This window comes from Eurypyga helias, unplaced genomic scaffold (genome assembly GCF_000690775.1).
Source record: "Eurypyga helias isolate BGI_N326 unplaced genomic scaffold, ASM69077v1 scaffold51556, whole genome shotgun sequence".
Taxonomy (NCBI): domain Eukaryota; kingdom Metazoa; phylum Chordata; class Aves; order Eurypygiformes; family Eurypygidae; genus Eurypyga; species Eurypyga helias.
Genome location: NW_010258347.1, coordinates 1,699 through 18,584, shown reverse-complemented (window position 1 = coordinate 18,584; position 16,886 = coordinate 1,699). Strand labels below are relative to the sequence as shown.

Genomic DNA, 16,886 nt, shown 5'->3' with positions numbered 1-16,886 from the left:
ATCAGAAGGATATAGACTGGTTGGAGCGAGTCCAGAGGAGGCCACAAAGATGCTCAGAGGGCTGGAGCACCTCTGCTATGGGGACAGGCTGAGAGAGTTGGGCTTGTTCAGCCTGGAGAAGAGAAGGCTCCAGGGAGACCTTATGGCACTTTCCAGTACCTGAAGGGGCCTTCAGGTGGCTGGGGGGGACTTTTTACAAGGGCCTGTAGTAACAGGACAAGGGGTAACGAGTTTAAATTGAAAGCAGGAGGTTTAGATTGGATATCAGGAAGAAGTTCTTCCCGGAGAGGGTGGTGAGGCACTGGAACAGGTTGCCCAGAGAAGCTGTGGATGCCCCATCCCTGGAAGTGTTCAAGGCCAGGCTGGATGAGGCTTTGAGCAACCTGGTCTAGTGGAAGGTGTCCCTGCCCATGGCAGGGGGGGTGGAACTAGATGGTCTTTAAGGTCCCTTCCAACCCAAACCATCCTGTGATTCCATTATATGATTCTATGAGCACTGTGCACCTAGACAGATAAGATTCAGTAGTGTGGAAATTTTAGTGTTTAAATTTTGAACTTAGATACTAAAGATTTGTTAAATTCCCGAGTCCTCCTATGAATCTAGCTTGAGGTGTCTGAAGTCAACACACTGAGACATAAGCTTAGTTTTCTGATTATCTACAAGTCAGTTTCAACTTTTTTATTTTTTTCTGCTTGTATTTCTCTTTAATAGATGTGTTCCTATTGTTACCATCCTAGTTTATATGGAGTGCCTCATCCAGAACCTGTAGGATTCTGTACTGTATGTGCAGTGGAGAAAGAGAACACTTGGTTTTAGCAAATGAGTATTCGGGGTATGGCTTTAATTTCACTTGTGTTTGTATCGATTATTCCAGGAGTGCTGCATTGCTGTACCTCTGTCTCAGATTGTTTTTATTGAAGAGCAAGCAGCTGGGATAGGAAAAAGGTAAGGTGATAGCCATTGTCTTTTTCAGATGGATGGTTTGCCCGTGTATGTTTTGTGAGGTACCCAGGATTATGTATGGTTTCATGGTAGGTTCCGTTTGCAATCCAAGTGTCCAGGTTGACAGTCACAAGGACATGATTCCTCACTTGAGATCATATGTGTAAGAGAGTCATGGCCAAGCAGTGTTTGATGTGATTAGTTAAATAACTCTATTGTAATTAATTACTAAACAAGAATGTGTTCTAACTTGCCATTTTCATTTGATAGTCATAAATTACAACAGTGATCAGGATCTAAATTTGAGAGCTAATTTTAGTCTTTAGTGCCACAGTACTTGTTGGGGATAGAAACTCTGTCAGATCCCGTATTATATAACCTTTTATGACCATATGATTTTGAGCATGGAAATGCTAGCAACGGTTAGAGGAACCTCAAGTGTTTCCACTCAATTGAATAACTAATTCAGTATGGAATGTGTATAAAGAAATTCCACAAGCAAAAGAGAAAGAAATATTAACTGGAGAAGTACAGATGTAGTAGACGTGTTTTCGGCCTACAGCCAGGTACGGTAATAGGCTGGGGGCATCCAGAAGGAATCAGGTAATTCCCTAATGCTGGAGAAGTCAGTAAAGACCCATGAAAAAAGGTATCAGTAAAATGAAATGGGAATGGTGGAGTTGCAGTCATGCTGTGATAGCAGTCTGTTGTGTTCCTAAACTAATGATATCTCAGGGTTTGTTTTGGTGGTAATTGTCCTTTTCAACTGTGATTTCCATACATGTTACCTTTGAATGTTGGTTTTGGACAAATTCACATACAGCGTTCACAAGTGACATATACAAATGGGATAGATTAAGCATAATATGGGGACCTTTTGTTTTCCTGTGACAGAGTGTATTTTGGCAGCAGTTATTGCATGTCAAAAGCCAAATCAAAGGACTAGCTGATGATCAGTTTTCATCTCAACTTAGGTTTGTCAGAAGTTATTGCTTGAAATGGTAAAATTTGTTATGTTTATTTCTTAAGAACTGATGGTGGGTACATTTTAAGTCTGTGAGATGTTGCTGTTTTAGGGGTTTATAGTAGTTTTTATGCAGTATAATATTTAGTTAAAATACTTAAATGATGCAGAAAAGTAAAGCATTATTTGATGTGCTTTAGCTCTTATGTAAGATAATAGAGGTTTTGATTTAATGTGTGATTTAATTGATTTAATTCACATTTAACTGTGAATGTAGAAATACTTCTTTTAAAGCTGTTACAGAAAGCTGCCTCTACTCTTTCCTTTAACTTTTTATTAGTGCCAAAATAGTAGTACATCTTCATCCGGCTTCTTCAAACAAAGAGCCTGGTCCATTCCAAAGCAGCAAATATTCCTACATCAAACTTTCTTTCAGAGAACATGGGCAGATCGAGGTAAGTTTTTTACTATGCAAGCACAGCACATCAGGTCTTTGAATGTGCTTTTCTCCTCTTGCTGCGTTAGTGATAGTTTTCCGTGATCTTTCCATGTTTACTTTTGAGGTGGAGCTTTTTCAATACATCCTTTTTGGAGACAAACACTGTGAGCCTTCAGGGTTCTATACTTCGGTTAAATAATGCAAATAGAGTTCCAAACACGTCAAGAGACATTATTAGGCTTTGTCCTTATTTTAGTAGTTTTTAATATAACCTTATACTTGCTTTTTTAATCTTTTAAATTAAACAGAGGATTTTCCACAATGACGTCTCTGAAACCTGTTAAAACTTTAACAGAGTAAAAGATGTTTCTTTGTTGTTAACCCTCTACTGAACAGGAATCAAGCAACTTACTCCTAATCCTCTCTCTGATTTTATTGCTGAACACTTTTTGTTGCCTCAGAGCTGAACTTTGTTTCATTTTATGGTTTATAAATCTTTTTTTTTTTTTTTATCTACCCCAAATCTCAATGACTTTAAAGATTCTTAAAAAAAGTAATATATTTTTAAAAGAAGACATGCTAAAAACTAAATAAATTCCACTCTGTAAAGAAATTCCACAGCATAAGATCCTCACTTGAAGAGATCGAGAACTTTAACTTTGAACGATGAAAAAAGCAGTAGCCATTCACTGCAGAGAAACAGATTTTCAACTTGAGTTAGTTATAAACATCTTTTAAATTCATGTGCTTCATTAGACTCATGTTCAGTTCTTTGTGAGCAGTTTTCAGCTCCGGATGAGTGCAGATTTGTGCCTAGTTATAATTCTGTAAGTGTTTTGCCTAATTGTAACCTTATTTATATTAATTTTCATGTCCGAAAATCAAACTTCCGATGCTTACTGGTTACCTAGCACATCAGTTACACTCCAGATCTGTTCTTTATGACTTCAGAATGCTTTCCTGTGGACTCTGAACAGTCATAAGAATGGACTAAATTTTGTTTCTGGATTTTGGTCAGTGGGATACACTTGCTGTTCATTAATTAACTAATGCCACCTTCTGGTATTAGCAAAAAACAAGTAAGTGTAATTGATCTGTGTGGTTGCCTTTATATTGTTGAATCAACAGATAATGCTAACTGGATTGTTCAACTTTCCTTCCATTTAAAAGCATGCCTTTGAGCAAACCTCAACATTTTTAACTTCAGCGTGGTTTGGGACATTCTGAATATCTGAAAAAAATACTCATGCAAGTTTAACTAGTAACTACATGGCTCCTCCTCTAATGTGTTTATTTCTGAAGATTCACCATTAAGAATTTCCAGATCATGAATGTTGCGCTGTGGATGTGTAGGTATTACCATGCTTTGTCTTACAGTGAAGTTTATTTTATCTGCCACCACGATGCTAAAAATACCCAGAGGTACCCTGCACAGTACCTGAAGCATCTGTTGTCACTCTTTAACGTTCGCAGTTCTACAGACGGTTATCAGAAGAAATCACCCAAAGGAGGTGGGAGAGCATGCCTACTGGTCAGACCATTCAGGTTAACAAGGATCCACAGGTATGTGCAGAGCTTCCAAGCAGAATCTGCATGTAACTTCTTGTTTCCACTTCTTGCTGCCCCCGTATAGTGCCTCTGGCCTGCCTCCCTAACCAACAGCGTGCGCACATGTGGGAATTCAGCTCGGCTTTGCCTGTTTCTTCACTGATATAGACTGGGTTTCTCTTTTGAAGATTTCACCTGATGTAGGACACTGTGGCCTCTCTCCCTTGAGTGTGTTTAGACTAGAATAGTTGATAATGAGCTGTGGGCTTTTTTAGATAGTCAGACCCACACACACAAAATTATGCAAATATTATATATATATTTGCAATATTATATATATATCTGCATCTGATTTTATTCAGCATGAGAGATTCAATGAAGGTGAAATATTTTTGGTCTTGACTATGATTTCTGTTTTATTTTTTGTGCCTGGAAGTCAAATATATAACATGTAACTTTTATATGTCTCTTCAGAACCTACATATGTTTGATTTAAATGTAGATTCTAAATGGACAGTTGTTACGGAGAATCTCTTTGTCCCTGCCCGTGGCAGGGGGGTTGGAACTAGATGGTCTTTAAGGTCCCTTCCAACCCAAACCATTCTATGGTTCTGTAATGTGTTAGATTGCCTTGTTTATCTGTCTGCATACTTCTAGGTTATAAATTCTGATGAACATGTACATGTTTCTATATATGAATATGTTTAGTGTATGAATACATTGAACGTATAATACTACGAATGAAATAGGATTATTTAAAGGCTGTTGAAAGTCAAATCACATATGTCTTCCTTTGCAAATGTAGTACTTCTAAACATAGTCGCGTTTGGACTAATGGGGAAGCCTGTACCCTGCATCAAGAATCACTTCATGAAAATGCCTTCCCCCTCGTTCTCAAGTCATAGCAGATCATCAACACCAGTTGCAGTCAGAGATTTGAGGGCTGGTACCCCCTGACACTTAGGGACCAGCCTTTCTAAAACACGTGCCATCAAATTAAAGGGCATTTTCCTTTTCCTGTTCACATCACCTCCATTCTGATACTTCTTAGCAAGGTAAATTAGACTGCACTTAGCATTGTGTTTCTGTGGCTGCATTTCTTCAGGCTAGATTTCTTGAGATAATCAAGCATTTCCACAGCTCTAGTATAGATGTTCACATGGACTTGGGAGGCTTTAATGCAAATGACCTAGAATGCTCAGTCTGGATCAGGCTATTAAGCATCTTCTTATTAATAACCTCAATATAATAATCTTATCTGTCTACTACAGCAAATTCATACATGCTTTATGCTTTCTGTTTATATTTTTACACTGGTTAATAAAATACTTTCAAGAAATATATGAAACATTGTATGCAAGATATCAGCTCTGGAGGAATGTTTCCTGTCTTCTAATGTAAAGTTTTTCACAGTGAAGCGGATGAGAAAACTTAGGATTTCCTATTTTCATTCCTTTTATTATTTTCTTTTGCAGGCAGGAAGAATAAGGGCTGTAGGAATTGTAGGGATCGAAAGGAAATTAGAGGAAAAAAGAAAAGAGACTGACAAAAACATTTCCGAGGTAAATACTACTGAAGTTTGAAGGTCAACCACCTGTCTGAGCCATTTACACTCATTCACACTTTCTTTTAGGGGCAGCTGAGACTATTTATTATTTTTGTTGAGAAATCTGAATTGATTAAAAGTGTATAATTTCCAGTTATTTACTTTGTTTATCTGGTTTTCCAATGTGTGTCAAGGTACTTCATTTAAACAGTTCCTTTCAGGAAGACTGTTCTTTGAAACTAACGGTGTGTATTTATAAAACTAATTTGGGTAGAATTAGAAATCTGTGTTCAGTGACTTTTCATCAGGGGAAGCAGAACACAGAGACATCTGCAGAAAGAGACTGGTAGAAGTTTGGGGGTTTTTTCCTTCCTTTTTTTTCCCAGCTAGTTTTGGTTTCAATTACAAATTTAATATGTATTAGGAATATGCCGATCCAAGTGTCTGCACATAACTGTGTTGAAGTTAGGTTTTCATCTTAGAAATATTCTGGTTTAAAATGTTAGCCTTAGGGTTATAATCACAGTAAAACGTTCTGCAGTCCGGATGTCGGCAAGATGTTACAAGGATCTGTGCGAAATAACCTGGGCCAGTTGGAAACCTTCCTTTTCCCCAGAAGCAGCACATTAGTTGAATTCCAGATATCAATACTGATGGACAACAGAGGCAATTAATTTCTTCCTATAGAGGTGGGATTAATATTCTCAAAAATAGTCTGGTTCTGTCTTGGGAGTGGAGATTAATACGGAAGTGCTCATAAGCTACATGTAACAGTCGTTCTTGTGGCAAAACTTTATGGGATTCAGTGTGCCACAGTAAAAAAGCATTCACTGCTCTGACATGTAGGAAAATTACAGTACCTGTGCAGGCCGCATGCTGCTTCAGATACTGGTAGTGTTAAACTTTCTTTCTTTTCTGCATCTGAGGAACGTAATGAATGAAGTTCTGTGTGTAGTTCAGAAGGTATTGTGGCTACATGCGTGTGCGTGTGTATACTTCCAAGGGTATTGTCTGCTTATTTTTTCCTTTAGTAGCTTTGTCGGAGAGTAAAATCAATCCATTTATACGTGTTGTATGAGCGGAGGAAAACCAGGACTTGTAAAATCCTGCTTTCCTCCAGCTTTAAATGTTATAAATGACTTAATTTTAAAAGTGGTGCCCTGGCTTCCAGGAAAAGGCTTCCTGCATCTGCTGTTCACTGCTGATAAGAATCCAGTTCTTTAGCCTTTTGTTTATCTGAGGAAGTTCCTGTTAGGTGTGTGCACATTCCCCTTTGTTTCCAGGCCTGCCCTCGGTGAGTCAGTCAGAGGAGGAGTTAGACACAGCATACTGTTTATTTAGCTAAATCAAGGGTTCTTTTGATGAATGATGTTTTCATGCAGGTTATAGAGATTAGAAACAAGCTGGGAAAAGCCTTGTCAGAAAATGTTTTTGTTGATATCACATACAGATACAGTAGAAGAAGGGCTTTGGTTTAGAGAGGAGATTGGGAAATCTATTGTAAATTACTCAGTTTGGCAGATTAGGATGTAAGAAGAAATATTCCAAAGAGAAGCTTTTGGTCTGATAGTGGTAGATTATTGTTACTCGGTGGTATTTTTAATTTTCTCCCCTTGGATCTTGCTTTGTCCCACTTAATTTTGGATGCCCAACTGAGGTACCAAGTGTTAAGAGGCTAGACTTCTCCCATCAGTGGAGAACTGCTGGCACCATTAGGAGGCATTCAGATGAAAAGCGAGCCCTGTCCCTTCCTGGAGGCACCTTTATCTTCTCCATATATTGAATCTCAGGCCAATAAGCTTCTAAGTAAGGCACCTAAATGTAGATGGGAAGAATCGGGTTTTCCTGCAGAGATTCTGCAAAAATGGGTCTTTCTTGGGTAGGATTTGTCAGAATAAATTAGGAATTACTAAAACTTTCAGCCTACCTTTGGCTTTTTTTAAAAGTATGTTCTGTTTAAGCCTAAAAATGCCCTTTGTGGGTTCTTGGAGAATTGTTGTATTAGAGGCGGTAGCAGTTTACTAAACTTAAGAGGCTTGGTATAATCGTGGTCCTCTGACGACTGTCCCGTTTATTGCATACTTCCTTTTGTGGGAACAAAAAAGAGGTTTCTTAGTCTAGAAAAAAAAAAGAATTGTTTTGTACAAATAATTTTTTCCCTTGCCCTAGCAGGTGTGTTGGTTTTTAGGTCCAAGAACTAGAGTTTTCAGAGGATGCTTTTTATCCAGTTTTTATCTTGATTATTTCAGTCTGATCATTTGACTCGTGGATTGTTATTCATTCTGCAACTGTTTTTTATTTATTATGTTAGCATCACTGTTCCTCTGTGTGTGTGACACTTAAGTGAAGAGACGTTGCCACACATTTTCCGAGGTTTTGTATCTTCAGTTATGCATACGTGTGAAAGCATATACCCTCTTCCATGCTCTTTTGAAATGACCTAACATCTACTGATTACAGTTGCCTTAGCAGGAGGAGTACTTCTGTAGCTTTAAGGCTGGCCAGAAACAATAGATCTCCTTGAGTGAGGATTAACTGTTGGAAGAAAACCTCCCATCACCACCAAGAAACCTTTCCCCAGCTTTTAGGAGAGTATAATAAACTTGGACAGTTTAAGGGCCTGTAGTGACAGGACAAGGGGTAACGGGTTTAAATTGAAAGTGGGGAGGTTTAGATTGGATATCAGGAAGAAATTCTTCCCAGAGAGGGTGGTGAGGCACTGGAACAGGTTGCCCAGAGACTGTGGATGCCCTATCCCTGGAAGTGTTCAAGGCCAGGCTGGATGAGGCTTTGAGCAACCTGGTCTAGTGGAAGGTGTCCCTGCCCATGGCAGGGGAGTTGGAACTAGATGGTCTTTAAGGTCCCTTCCAACCCAAACCGTGCTGTGATTCTATGATCTTTCTGGGCCTCAGGATCTCATTGTTCCTTCCTATCGTAGGGACTTCATAAATCATATTGAACTAGTCTACACATACTAGAAAAGTGTGTGATTGATTCTTTTCTTCATTCTTTGTTGTTCATGGATTGTATAATTTTAAGACACGATACAAAACAGATATATCAACCAATAATGTCTTCTATTGTAACATACTCATCTAAAGGGATATCAGCCCTTCCCAATAGCTTGGATAGGCGGACAAAGGCAGCTGACTGCATCCCTGAAGCTGAGTGCTGTAATTGTACTGATCTGCAGTGTCTGCTTTTCATTTCAGGCTTTTGAGGATCTTAGCAAGCTGATGGAGAAGGTATGGCATGTGTCACTTACCCGAGCAGACTGATGCTTGTTTCATCGGTTCAAAGCACACTTTTCTCTGTTGGGCTGAAAGTTGACTTATCTGTGTGTCTTTCTTGATAGGCTAAGGAAATGGTGGAGTTATCCAAGTCAATAGCTAATAAGATTAAAGAAAAACAAGGTGACATCACTGAGGATGAGGTAAATGAGTTTTGTTTTTAAAGTCAACAGAAATGTTCCTATGCAAAGCAAAAAGCTCTCTGTTTAAAACATTTAATAAAGAACACTTCTGGTTGCGGTTTTTGTGTTTTAATTCTGCATAAAATAAAAGTGACTTACTTCTTTAGTGTTAGCTTTTCTATTGATCCCTTCTTAAAAGTTAAGATTTTACTGCCCTTGTGTAAATTTTTGTATTTTTGACCTCTGCTGGTCAAAAATAAGTTGTATTCAGTCTTGCCTTCTCTTTGCTAGTAATTGACTTTATTGGTAGTAAACTGAATGGTTTTATTCACTTGAACTGTCTTATAGTTATAAAATCAAAGACTTAAACCCCAGAATCATTCTCTAGCTGATGAACTTATTTATTTATTTATTGGTTTAGACTATCAGGTTCAAGTCCTACCTCCTGAGTATGGGTATAGCTAATCCAGTGACTAGGGAAACATACGGATCTGGCACACATTACCACATGCAGCTGGCGAAGCAACTGGCTGGAATACTGCAGAACCCATTAGAGGTAAAGTACCTAATTTTGCACCAGCGTTTTCCGCGTGTTGCTGAATTTTGCTGTCAGTGTGTTTTGACTGTAGTATCGTGCCTCTTTTTAATGCCTCCAGATTTAGCAGCACAGCTTCATATTCAGTGTTTATGGAAGAAATATATTTCCTCTTTCTGAATAAGAAATTTTAAATATAAATAAGAATTTTTCTTTGGAGTAATGTCATCTCAACTTCGAGTTTGCAAGATATCGGCGATATTGAAAAAATCATAGTGGCAGTTATTCTTCTATTTGGACAGCCCTTCATTCATCCCTTGCTGCAGACTAATACCTGTTTAAAGAAAGAGTGAAACAACACTGACTTTGAAAATATAAGTAGTCAGTGTTTCTTAAAAATCGGATATTTTTCAAATATAGCACAGAGTTATTTACGTAGATAACCTCCATTAGAAATATCGAATAATTTAAATTTATCTGAAGCTATTACATAATTCAGGGTTCTCACCAAAAAAGTTAGATTTCCTGTTGCAACTCTTAAGGCTATGTGTCTACTAAAAACCATGCACATGACAGTATTTTTGTGGAAGCTGCGTGCTCCCTACTATGATCATAATGGAAAACCTGAGCATGTCTGAAAAGTAAAAATGAAAATTAATTGATAGATTTGATATATTGAAATTCCTTGTTCCTGTGATTTATTCTCTGCTTTAAAATTCAGAGTCTTTGGAGGTAGTATCAGTGTTTTGCATATTAAAAAGATTAGAGAAAGATAAAACAACTTGCCTCTAATGCTAGAAAGACATAGTATTGCCTGGGTAGTTTTTTTCATTAAAGCACATCATGTAGCTCCTCAGTTTTACCTCTTTTAATCAGTCAAAGGCAAACTGAGATTGTGTGTTTACTAGATCAATGCTGTTTCTCTTACCAGTCTTGTGCTTAACACAGGAGCGAGGAGGGATCATGTCACTTACAGAAGTGTACTGTCTGGTAAATCGTGCACGAGGATTAGAGGTGAGAAATTGGGTTTATTAAATATGAAATGTACTTCAGTGGTAAGGTAATTAAAGAAAAAGGGTTAAAGTGTTCCCTACCAATTGCTCCCTTTACCTGTCTAATAGCACGAAGTGATCAGCCCTTTATTAAAATTAGGGGATTTTACCTTTTTCCTTTCTCCATGTAATGTTTAAGTATCCTCTTAAAGTTGTCATATTGCTTTTCATAATGCCATATAAAAGGGAAAATCCATCCTTATTTGGAAAGAAAATTGAAAGGGCAGAGAATACTGAAGAATGGTGAATGTTCTGGTTTGGGGTTTTTACAAAATACATCAATTCTTTCTGTAAACAGGGCAAAAAGGATTATTATAGAACACGTAGTAAGGGAACAGAAAGGAGCATAGAAGCCAGGAAAGTAGACTGAACAATAGAAGGGAAGAAAAATAACAATGGTGTGTACCCTGGTGTGTTTTATAGCTGTAGTTACTAAAACCTGATTGTTTTGGTGTTACGCCATCTACTTGAAATGCAAGCTTTGAATAGGTATGTTCTACTATTTTAATAGTTGCTGTCACCAGAAGATTTAGTAAATGCTTGTAAGATGCTGGAGTCACTGAAATTACCACTAAGGTAAGAGCCTTACGGATGCATTTATAAAACGTGGCACTTGCAAGTCAGACCATGGTGCTTGGATGACACAGTATTTTACCTGCAGTACATCTTGGTTTTGGTTTTAAACAAAGTCATCCTTTGCTTAAAGGATGCTGTTGTATGCACCAACTTCCACTCTACTTTAAAACAGGATTTTTTTTAAGCCGTAGTTCACTCTGCTAGGAAGACAACAGTATTTTCACTTCCAGTACAGTTTTTTCAGACTGGGAAGAGTGTTTAATCCAGACATATGCCCTGGTCTTTTCAGCCTCTTCAGATTTTGAAGATGTTTTTATGTCCAGTTCATTTTACAGAACTTTTTGGTTTCCCCCCCCGTTGTAATGTGGTTATTGGTGTGCATGCATTTGAAATGTGACCGTAGGTGATTTGCACAGGGTTTTTTGTTACTTTGACTCTCTCTTTTGATTTTAGGCTTCGGATATTTGACAGTGGTGTGATGGTGATTGAACTCCAGTCTCATAATGAAGAGGAAATGGTAGCTTCTGCTTTAGAGACAGTGAGTGAAGTTCATTTCCTTCAGTGTTCTGACCGTACTGGGGAAATTTAAACATATTAGGTATAAAAACTTGAGGTACAGGATTTCCTTCTGAGGTTTTGAAATATAAAATATGCCGCTTCCAAATCTTCTAACAGTAATACTTAAATAGCACTTTTCATCTTCAAAGTGCTGTGCAGGCAATAATGTTAGTCATTGCTTTCTCCTTAAGGAATAAATTCTCTTTTCAAACTTCGTTAACCTCCAGCCTTCCTCGAAATCTTTTGTGCTGAAGGATGAAATTCATGGCATAGATGAAGCACTTCATTTGACAGAAGTGGACTTCAGACACTGTACACCATGTGCCTGAAGGCAGTGAAAGTAGCTCTTAAATGTTGATACAGGCAGGTTTTTTTGGTTTGGGTTTATTCCATAAAATAGCACATTGTACATGCAACATCTTGTGCTGGGTTTGTTGCTGCGAAGAGTGCTCAGTTGGAGAGTGGTGCGTATAGCTTCATCAGAAAGAAAAAACCAAACATGTAAATCGCTCAGCGTGGTAAACCTTTGTGGTCTTGCTACCTCTGGACTCTTTTAAAGTCCTGCTGTCCCGTTTTTTGATGCATTTTTCTGTGTCTTTTACAGTGGGATGTAATTTTTAGGTTTTCATAAAGTTGACTCGAGGCTGATTCAGTGTATTCAAAGTTAAACATCAAAGTTGTAGAGGATTTGGACTTGGGCAGTCAAGAAAAAGTAGAGCTATCACAGGCACCTCACTTGGTACATCAGGTAGACTCTTCAGTGGGTTTTGCACGATTGTTACCACATAGCTTTCTCTCAGGAAAAAGATTTTTAGATAAGTGAAATTTAGATAGCTGTCTAAAACTTTTCACCCTAAACTCTTGAAACTAAAATGCTTACATCTTTCAACATATGTTAATCCTTTCAGTTTATTTCTTGTATTTCAGAAATATACCCAAGCTTTAGGCTTTGTTTTTCCCTTATGTTATGTTAGTTTTCTAATTAATTTGTTGCCTTCAGCAAAAGTGCTTATCTCTTTGAAAGGAAAAAACCTTTTCTTGATAACAAATGAGGTCAGTCGCAAAAAAACAGCAGGTGGTGGATTTATTAATGGAGTGCCTTTTTTCTTTTAGTTTCATAGTATGAGACTTTGACTCCATAGAAAAATGTAAGGGAGAGGCTTTGAATGAGGAAGGCCAGCCCATAAGGGAAAAGGAAGGTGAGATCACACTTGTAGCCAAAAGCACCCTGTACTGATGTGTAATGTACACTAACGTGAAAGGTCTGAGAAGTGAAAGGAAGCCACAGGGTTGCAGACGGCAGAGAGAGGTGGCTGGTGAGGACGGGAAACGGCATGGAAGTCAAAGCAACCCAAAGTCACCCTTGATGAGAGCAGTGGTTTAGGAAGGAGGTACAATCGATCACCCATATGCATACTAGGTTGCATAGCTGACTTCCGTGACTCACATTTGATCACTTGACTTCACAGAATCTCAAATTACAACTAATTTAATCTGAGTTTCTGTAAACTGAGAGTGAAGCAGAACAGACCCCTCCCCACACAGTTATGTGAGAAGCAGGAAATGGCAACTACGTCTGGATTTACAAGTTTGCTTGAATCTGAAGCAAGGGAGAAATGGAAGAATTTGTAGGGTAATGAAACATGTTTATCTGGGAAATTCAACGTAGTAATAAGTCTAGACTTCATATCTAATATTTTAAGCATCCACCTGTCCAAGCTGTGTGAGAAGGTTTCATTTTAGCATGTATTAACTGGCATCGTTGAGACAACGGGGCCAAAGTTTTGAGTCCTAAGACTGAACCTACCTTTTGTGTCAAGTGAGTGTGATGGTGGCTTTTACTGATCCCTCTAGCATGCCATGATATAGGGAGGAGTACCAAGGTATGGGGTGTTTCTATAGGCAGTTAGGGGTATTTTAAATCCCATTAACCTCAAATTCGCCACTTCCGTCTGAGATGACAAAAGTCTAAAATGATGACTTGCCGTGAACAGGTCTTTTATTTTTTCATTGAGGCTGCACTATTTGCAGAATCACTTAGTGTAGTTGGGCTGTATAAATACTGATCGGGACAGTATACTGCTGTCTGAGCTATTCTAATTATTCCTCTCATTTTGTCCTAAGGCATCTTTTGAAAAAATTCCAAAGGAAGGGGTACCATGTGATTTTTTTTTTTTTTACAGATGTAACTCTTTTCTGTGTTCCTTTTTTTATACTTGGCAATTTTCCCAGGACACAGAAGAGGTATTTTTAGGGGGGTTATACTGATAATTATTTGTACTTTTTTAAAAATGCAAGCAAAGTAGTTGTCTTCACAAGGGCTTTGCTACCAATTTATCCCTTCACAAGGCCTGGCTTGGTTCAGTAGCTGAGAGAACCTCATTGTTGTTTTAATGCCATAGTTTGTTTATTTGGTTTTTGACAGGTATCTGAAAAGGGTTCTCTCACAGCTGACGAGTTTGCTAAGCTGGTGGGGATGTCTGTTCTCTTAGCCAAAGAAAGGTAAGTAATGATTGCTGTGTTTAATACCTTTGTTATCCTGATGTCTGCAAGTAATACAGCACATCATTTTTTGCTCTCTCTAGGTTGCTTCTTGCTGAAAAGATGGGGCATCTTTGCAGAGATGATTCAGTGGAAGGCTTGAGATTCTACCCAAATTTATTTCTGACACAAAGCTAATGTAGTTTGCATACAGTTTGTTAAGTAACAGTTGAACGAAAGAGCAGAGGGCAGAACTCTTCCAACAACTGACTTTATAATTTTGATTTTGTTAGTAACTGCAGCAGTGATGAACATTGCAATGCTTCACAGTTCTCAGGTATTTCAAGTGCTGAATCCGCTTACGTGGAACTGAAAGGAAATAGGAATCACTGAGTCGGAAGCCTGTTAATTGTCTCAAACTGGCTAGCTCATGTTTTAAGTTTCATTTGATCTGCTCTGCAGTTTCTCATTTCAAGAGAAGTCAGATGAAGACTCCCCACAAGTGAAAGTGGAGAGAATATCCCTGTAGTCTGTTACGAGGGTCGGCACCCAGAAGACAGGTTACTGCATAGTCCCATTTCAGTTTGTTTATGTCTAGAGCAACAAAGCAGACAGATGTATCCGTAGCGATAAGAAAAATTACTTTGTTGGGTACTGAGGTATAAGGAACAACCCAGTGTAGAACAACCCTTTCTCCCTGAATTCAGTTTTCTGAGAGATGATCTTGGGGTTCTGGTACTTGGAGACAGAAAGAACGGGCTGCAAGAGAGATCAACACACGTTACATGAATCTCAAAAACACAGTGTTTGTCTTGTCCTATCTTCTGCTAATATCTCCGATAGAAGCATTGATAGCACAGACTTCCTCCCTTCTCTTCTCTTTCCTTGCCATCTTCCTTCCTCTCTCATTATGTTGCATTTTGGGTGCCCTTTTGCTGTCCTCTCTTTACAGAGTGTATTAGCTGCCTGTCACCCACCCTACTCTGTGGTAGGGTGACAGGCGGCTAATACACTCTGTAAAGAGACTCTGTGCTTTAATGTGCTTGGTTTTTATCTTGTACTTCTAATGAAAGATCATTTGTTTGTTTCATCAGCCTGCTATCTCTTCTGGAGAGACAGTTCATTTGCTTATATCTCGTATGCGAAAATTAATGTGCTTTCAATATTGAAGGGAGGAGGAAGGTTATTACCCTGTGTTTAATAGTCATGAGGTATCATGTTGTTTGGTATTCCTCACCCTGTGTTCACACTGAATGCAATTGGATAGTCTCAGTTTTCATAACTCCAGTGGAGTTGTTACGTTACTTGAAGATCTGTTGTCATGATAATAACGGTAAGTGGATGTTTACCATCCACGTCACTTAAATTTTTGGCATTTTGAAGTGATCTGTTTTAATAAATAACAGAATTCATGCAAGGAATGGGCAAGGACAACACAGAGGTAACTGCATTGTGGTTGTAATGGCCAAATTGATGTTACAAAAAAAGGAGAAAAAGGCTTTTAAGAGCCTGAAAATGTTTTCAGAACTCTTTCAGTGTTACCATAGCTTAGACAAGGGTTAAGAGCCTGCCAATAAGGTGTTCATTGCAGAGATCCTTACAGTGATGATGCTTTTGGTTCGTAAGATGCTCATTTAGATTCAAAGAATTGTGTCCTCTTATCCTTGTCATGAGCAAACTTTTAGGCAGTGCTTTCTTTAGGGCAGTTTTCATCTGTTTCATGAAGATGCTGAAACTAATGTATTTGACACAGCTGAAGGAACCCTTTCCAGACCACTCTTACTGTGTTAACCGTCTAGTATCATCTCTTCAAGGGCCTTAAGGCTCGCTGCTTTTCTTCATCCTCCCCACAACCCACAGAGGAGATCTCTGCGAGGTACACCAAGCATCGCCCATTGAGGAGGGACTGAAAAGGGAGCAATTCAGAAGCAAAAAGCTGGTTTGTGCCAACTGTTTCTTTTGCCCACTACCCAAACCTGTCAAGGGAGCCCAGTGATTATGGGCCTGACCCTCTCCCCACAAGGGGGCATGTCTTCTGCAGAAAGCACAAAACCAGAAAGGAGATGCCAGGTGTAAACTCCCAGCCTCCTTCCTTCAGCCCTGAGCATTTCATGATTTTAATTAAGCAATAACAATACAGCCTGTTTAGAATGATGGTACCTTCTTGAGATTGTCTTTCCCAAGATTTTTCCTTGACTTTTTTTTTTTTTAAACCTACTGGGAAGAAATCTATCAGGTAAATTGTATAGCTGGTTTAGAATTTAAACATACATGTGAGAAAATGACTACTAGAAAGTAATAAAAATTAAAAGATTTTCTTAATTAGACTGTTCTGAGGGTTTTTTTCTTCCTAAATGTATTTAAAGAATACAGCTTTAAAATCTTTACACATCAAAATCTTGTGGTTCTGTGGGGCAGAAAAGCACATCATATTTTTGCTGTCTCATTTTATAGCTAAAAGGGTAAAAGATTGTTCTGATTTAAAATTAAAAGGCAGAATTAAATGTAATTAGAATGCCCTGGTTCTGTTGCTGAGTAGCACGTGACCCAGAATCGCAAAATGCAGAGTCTGAGCCAAGCATATATCCTGCACTAGCACTGGAAAGGTATTTGATGCATTGAAATGTGTTTTCCCAGCTGAAAGTCAACAGAGATCGTATATCTGATACCGTACGGAGAGCCAGCTTTTGGGCAAACAAATGGAGTGACATTACACAGGTGTGTGGTATCACTGTTGTAGATCGCGCTGTCCCAAACTCCCATTGCCCAGTCCCGCTTCCATTGGTACTACCAGCAAAAAAATACATTGTTTTGAAGCAGGATTATACGAGA

At 38.5% G+C, this 16,886-nt stretch overlaps 1 protein-coding gene across 1 annotated transcript in view; it reads left to right on the top strand.

Annotated features, from left to right (window-relative positions):
• VPS36 (vacuolar protein sorting 36 homolog (S. cerevisiae)) overlaps nucleotides 1-14,456 on the top strand; it is an 18,105-nt gene extending 3,649 nt beyond the window's left edge. The window contains exons 3-14 of the mRNA XM_010154284.1: nucleotides 876-946; nucleotides 2,248-2,362; nucleotides 3,820-3,909; nucleotides 5,370-5,456; nucleotides 8,653-8,685; nucleotides 8,796-8,873; nucleotides 9,274-9,408; nucleotides 10,336-10,401; nucleotides 10,951-11,015; nucleotides 11,469-11,553; nucleotides 13,999-14,075; nucleotides 14,159-14,456. Coding sequence (XP_010152586.1) covers nucleotides 876-946; nucleotides 2,248-2,362; nucleotides 3,820-3,909; nucleotides 5,370-5,456; nucleotides 8,653-8,685; nucleotides 8,796-8,873; nucleotides 9,274-9,408; nucleotides 10,336-10,401; nucleotides 10,951-11,015; nucleotides 11,469-11,553; nucleotides 13,999-14,075; nucleotides 14,159-14,252 — 996 coding nt within the window. The 3' untranslated portion in view covers nucleotides 14,253-14,456. The remainder of the gene's footprint in view (nucleotides 1-875; nucleotides 947-2,247; nucleotides 2,363-3,819; nucleotides 3,910-5,369; nucleotides 5,457-8,652; nucleotides 8,686-8,795; nucleotides 8,874-9,273; nucleotides 9,409-10,335; nucleotides 10,402-10,950; nucleotides 11,016-11,468; nucleotides 11,554-13,998; nucleotides 14,076-14,158) is intronic.
• The last annotated feature ends 2,430 nt before the right edge of the window (nucleotides 14,457-16,886 follow it).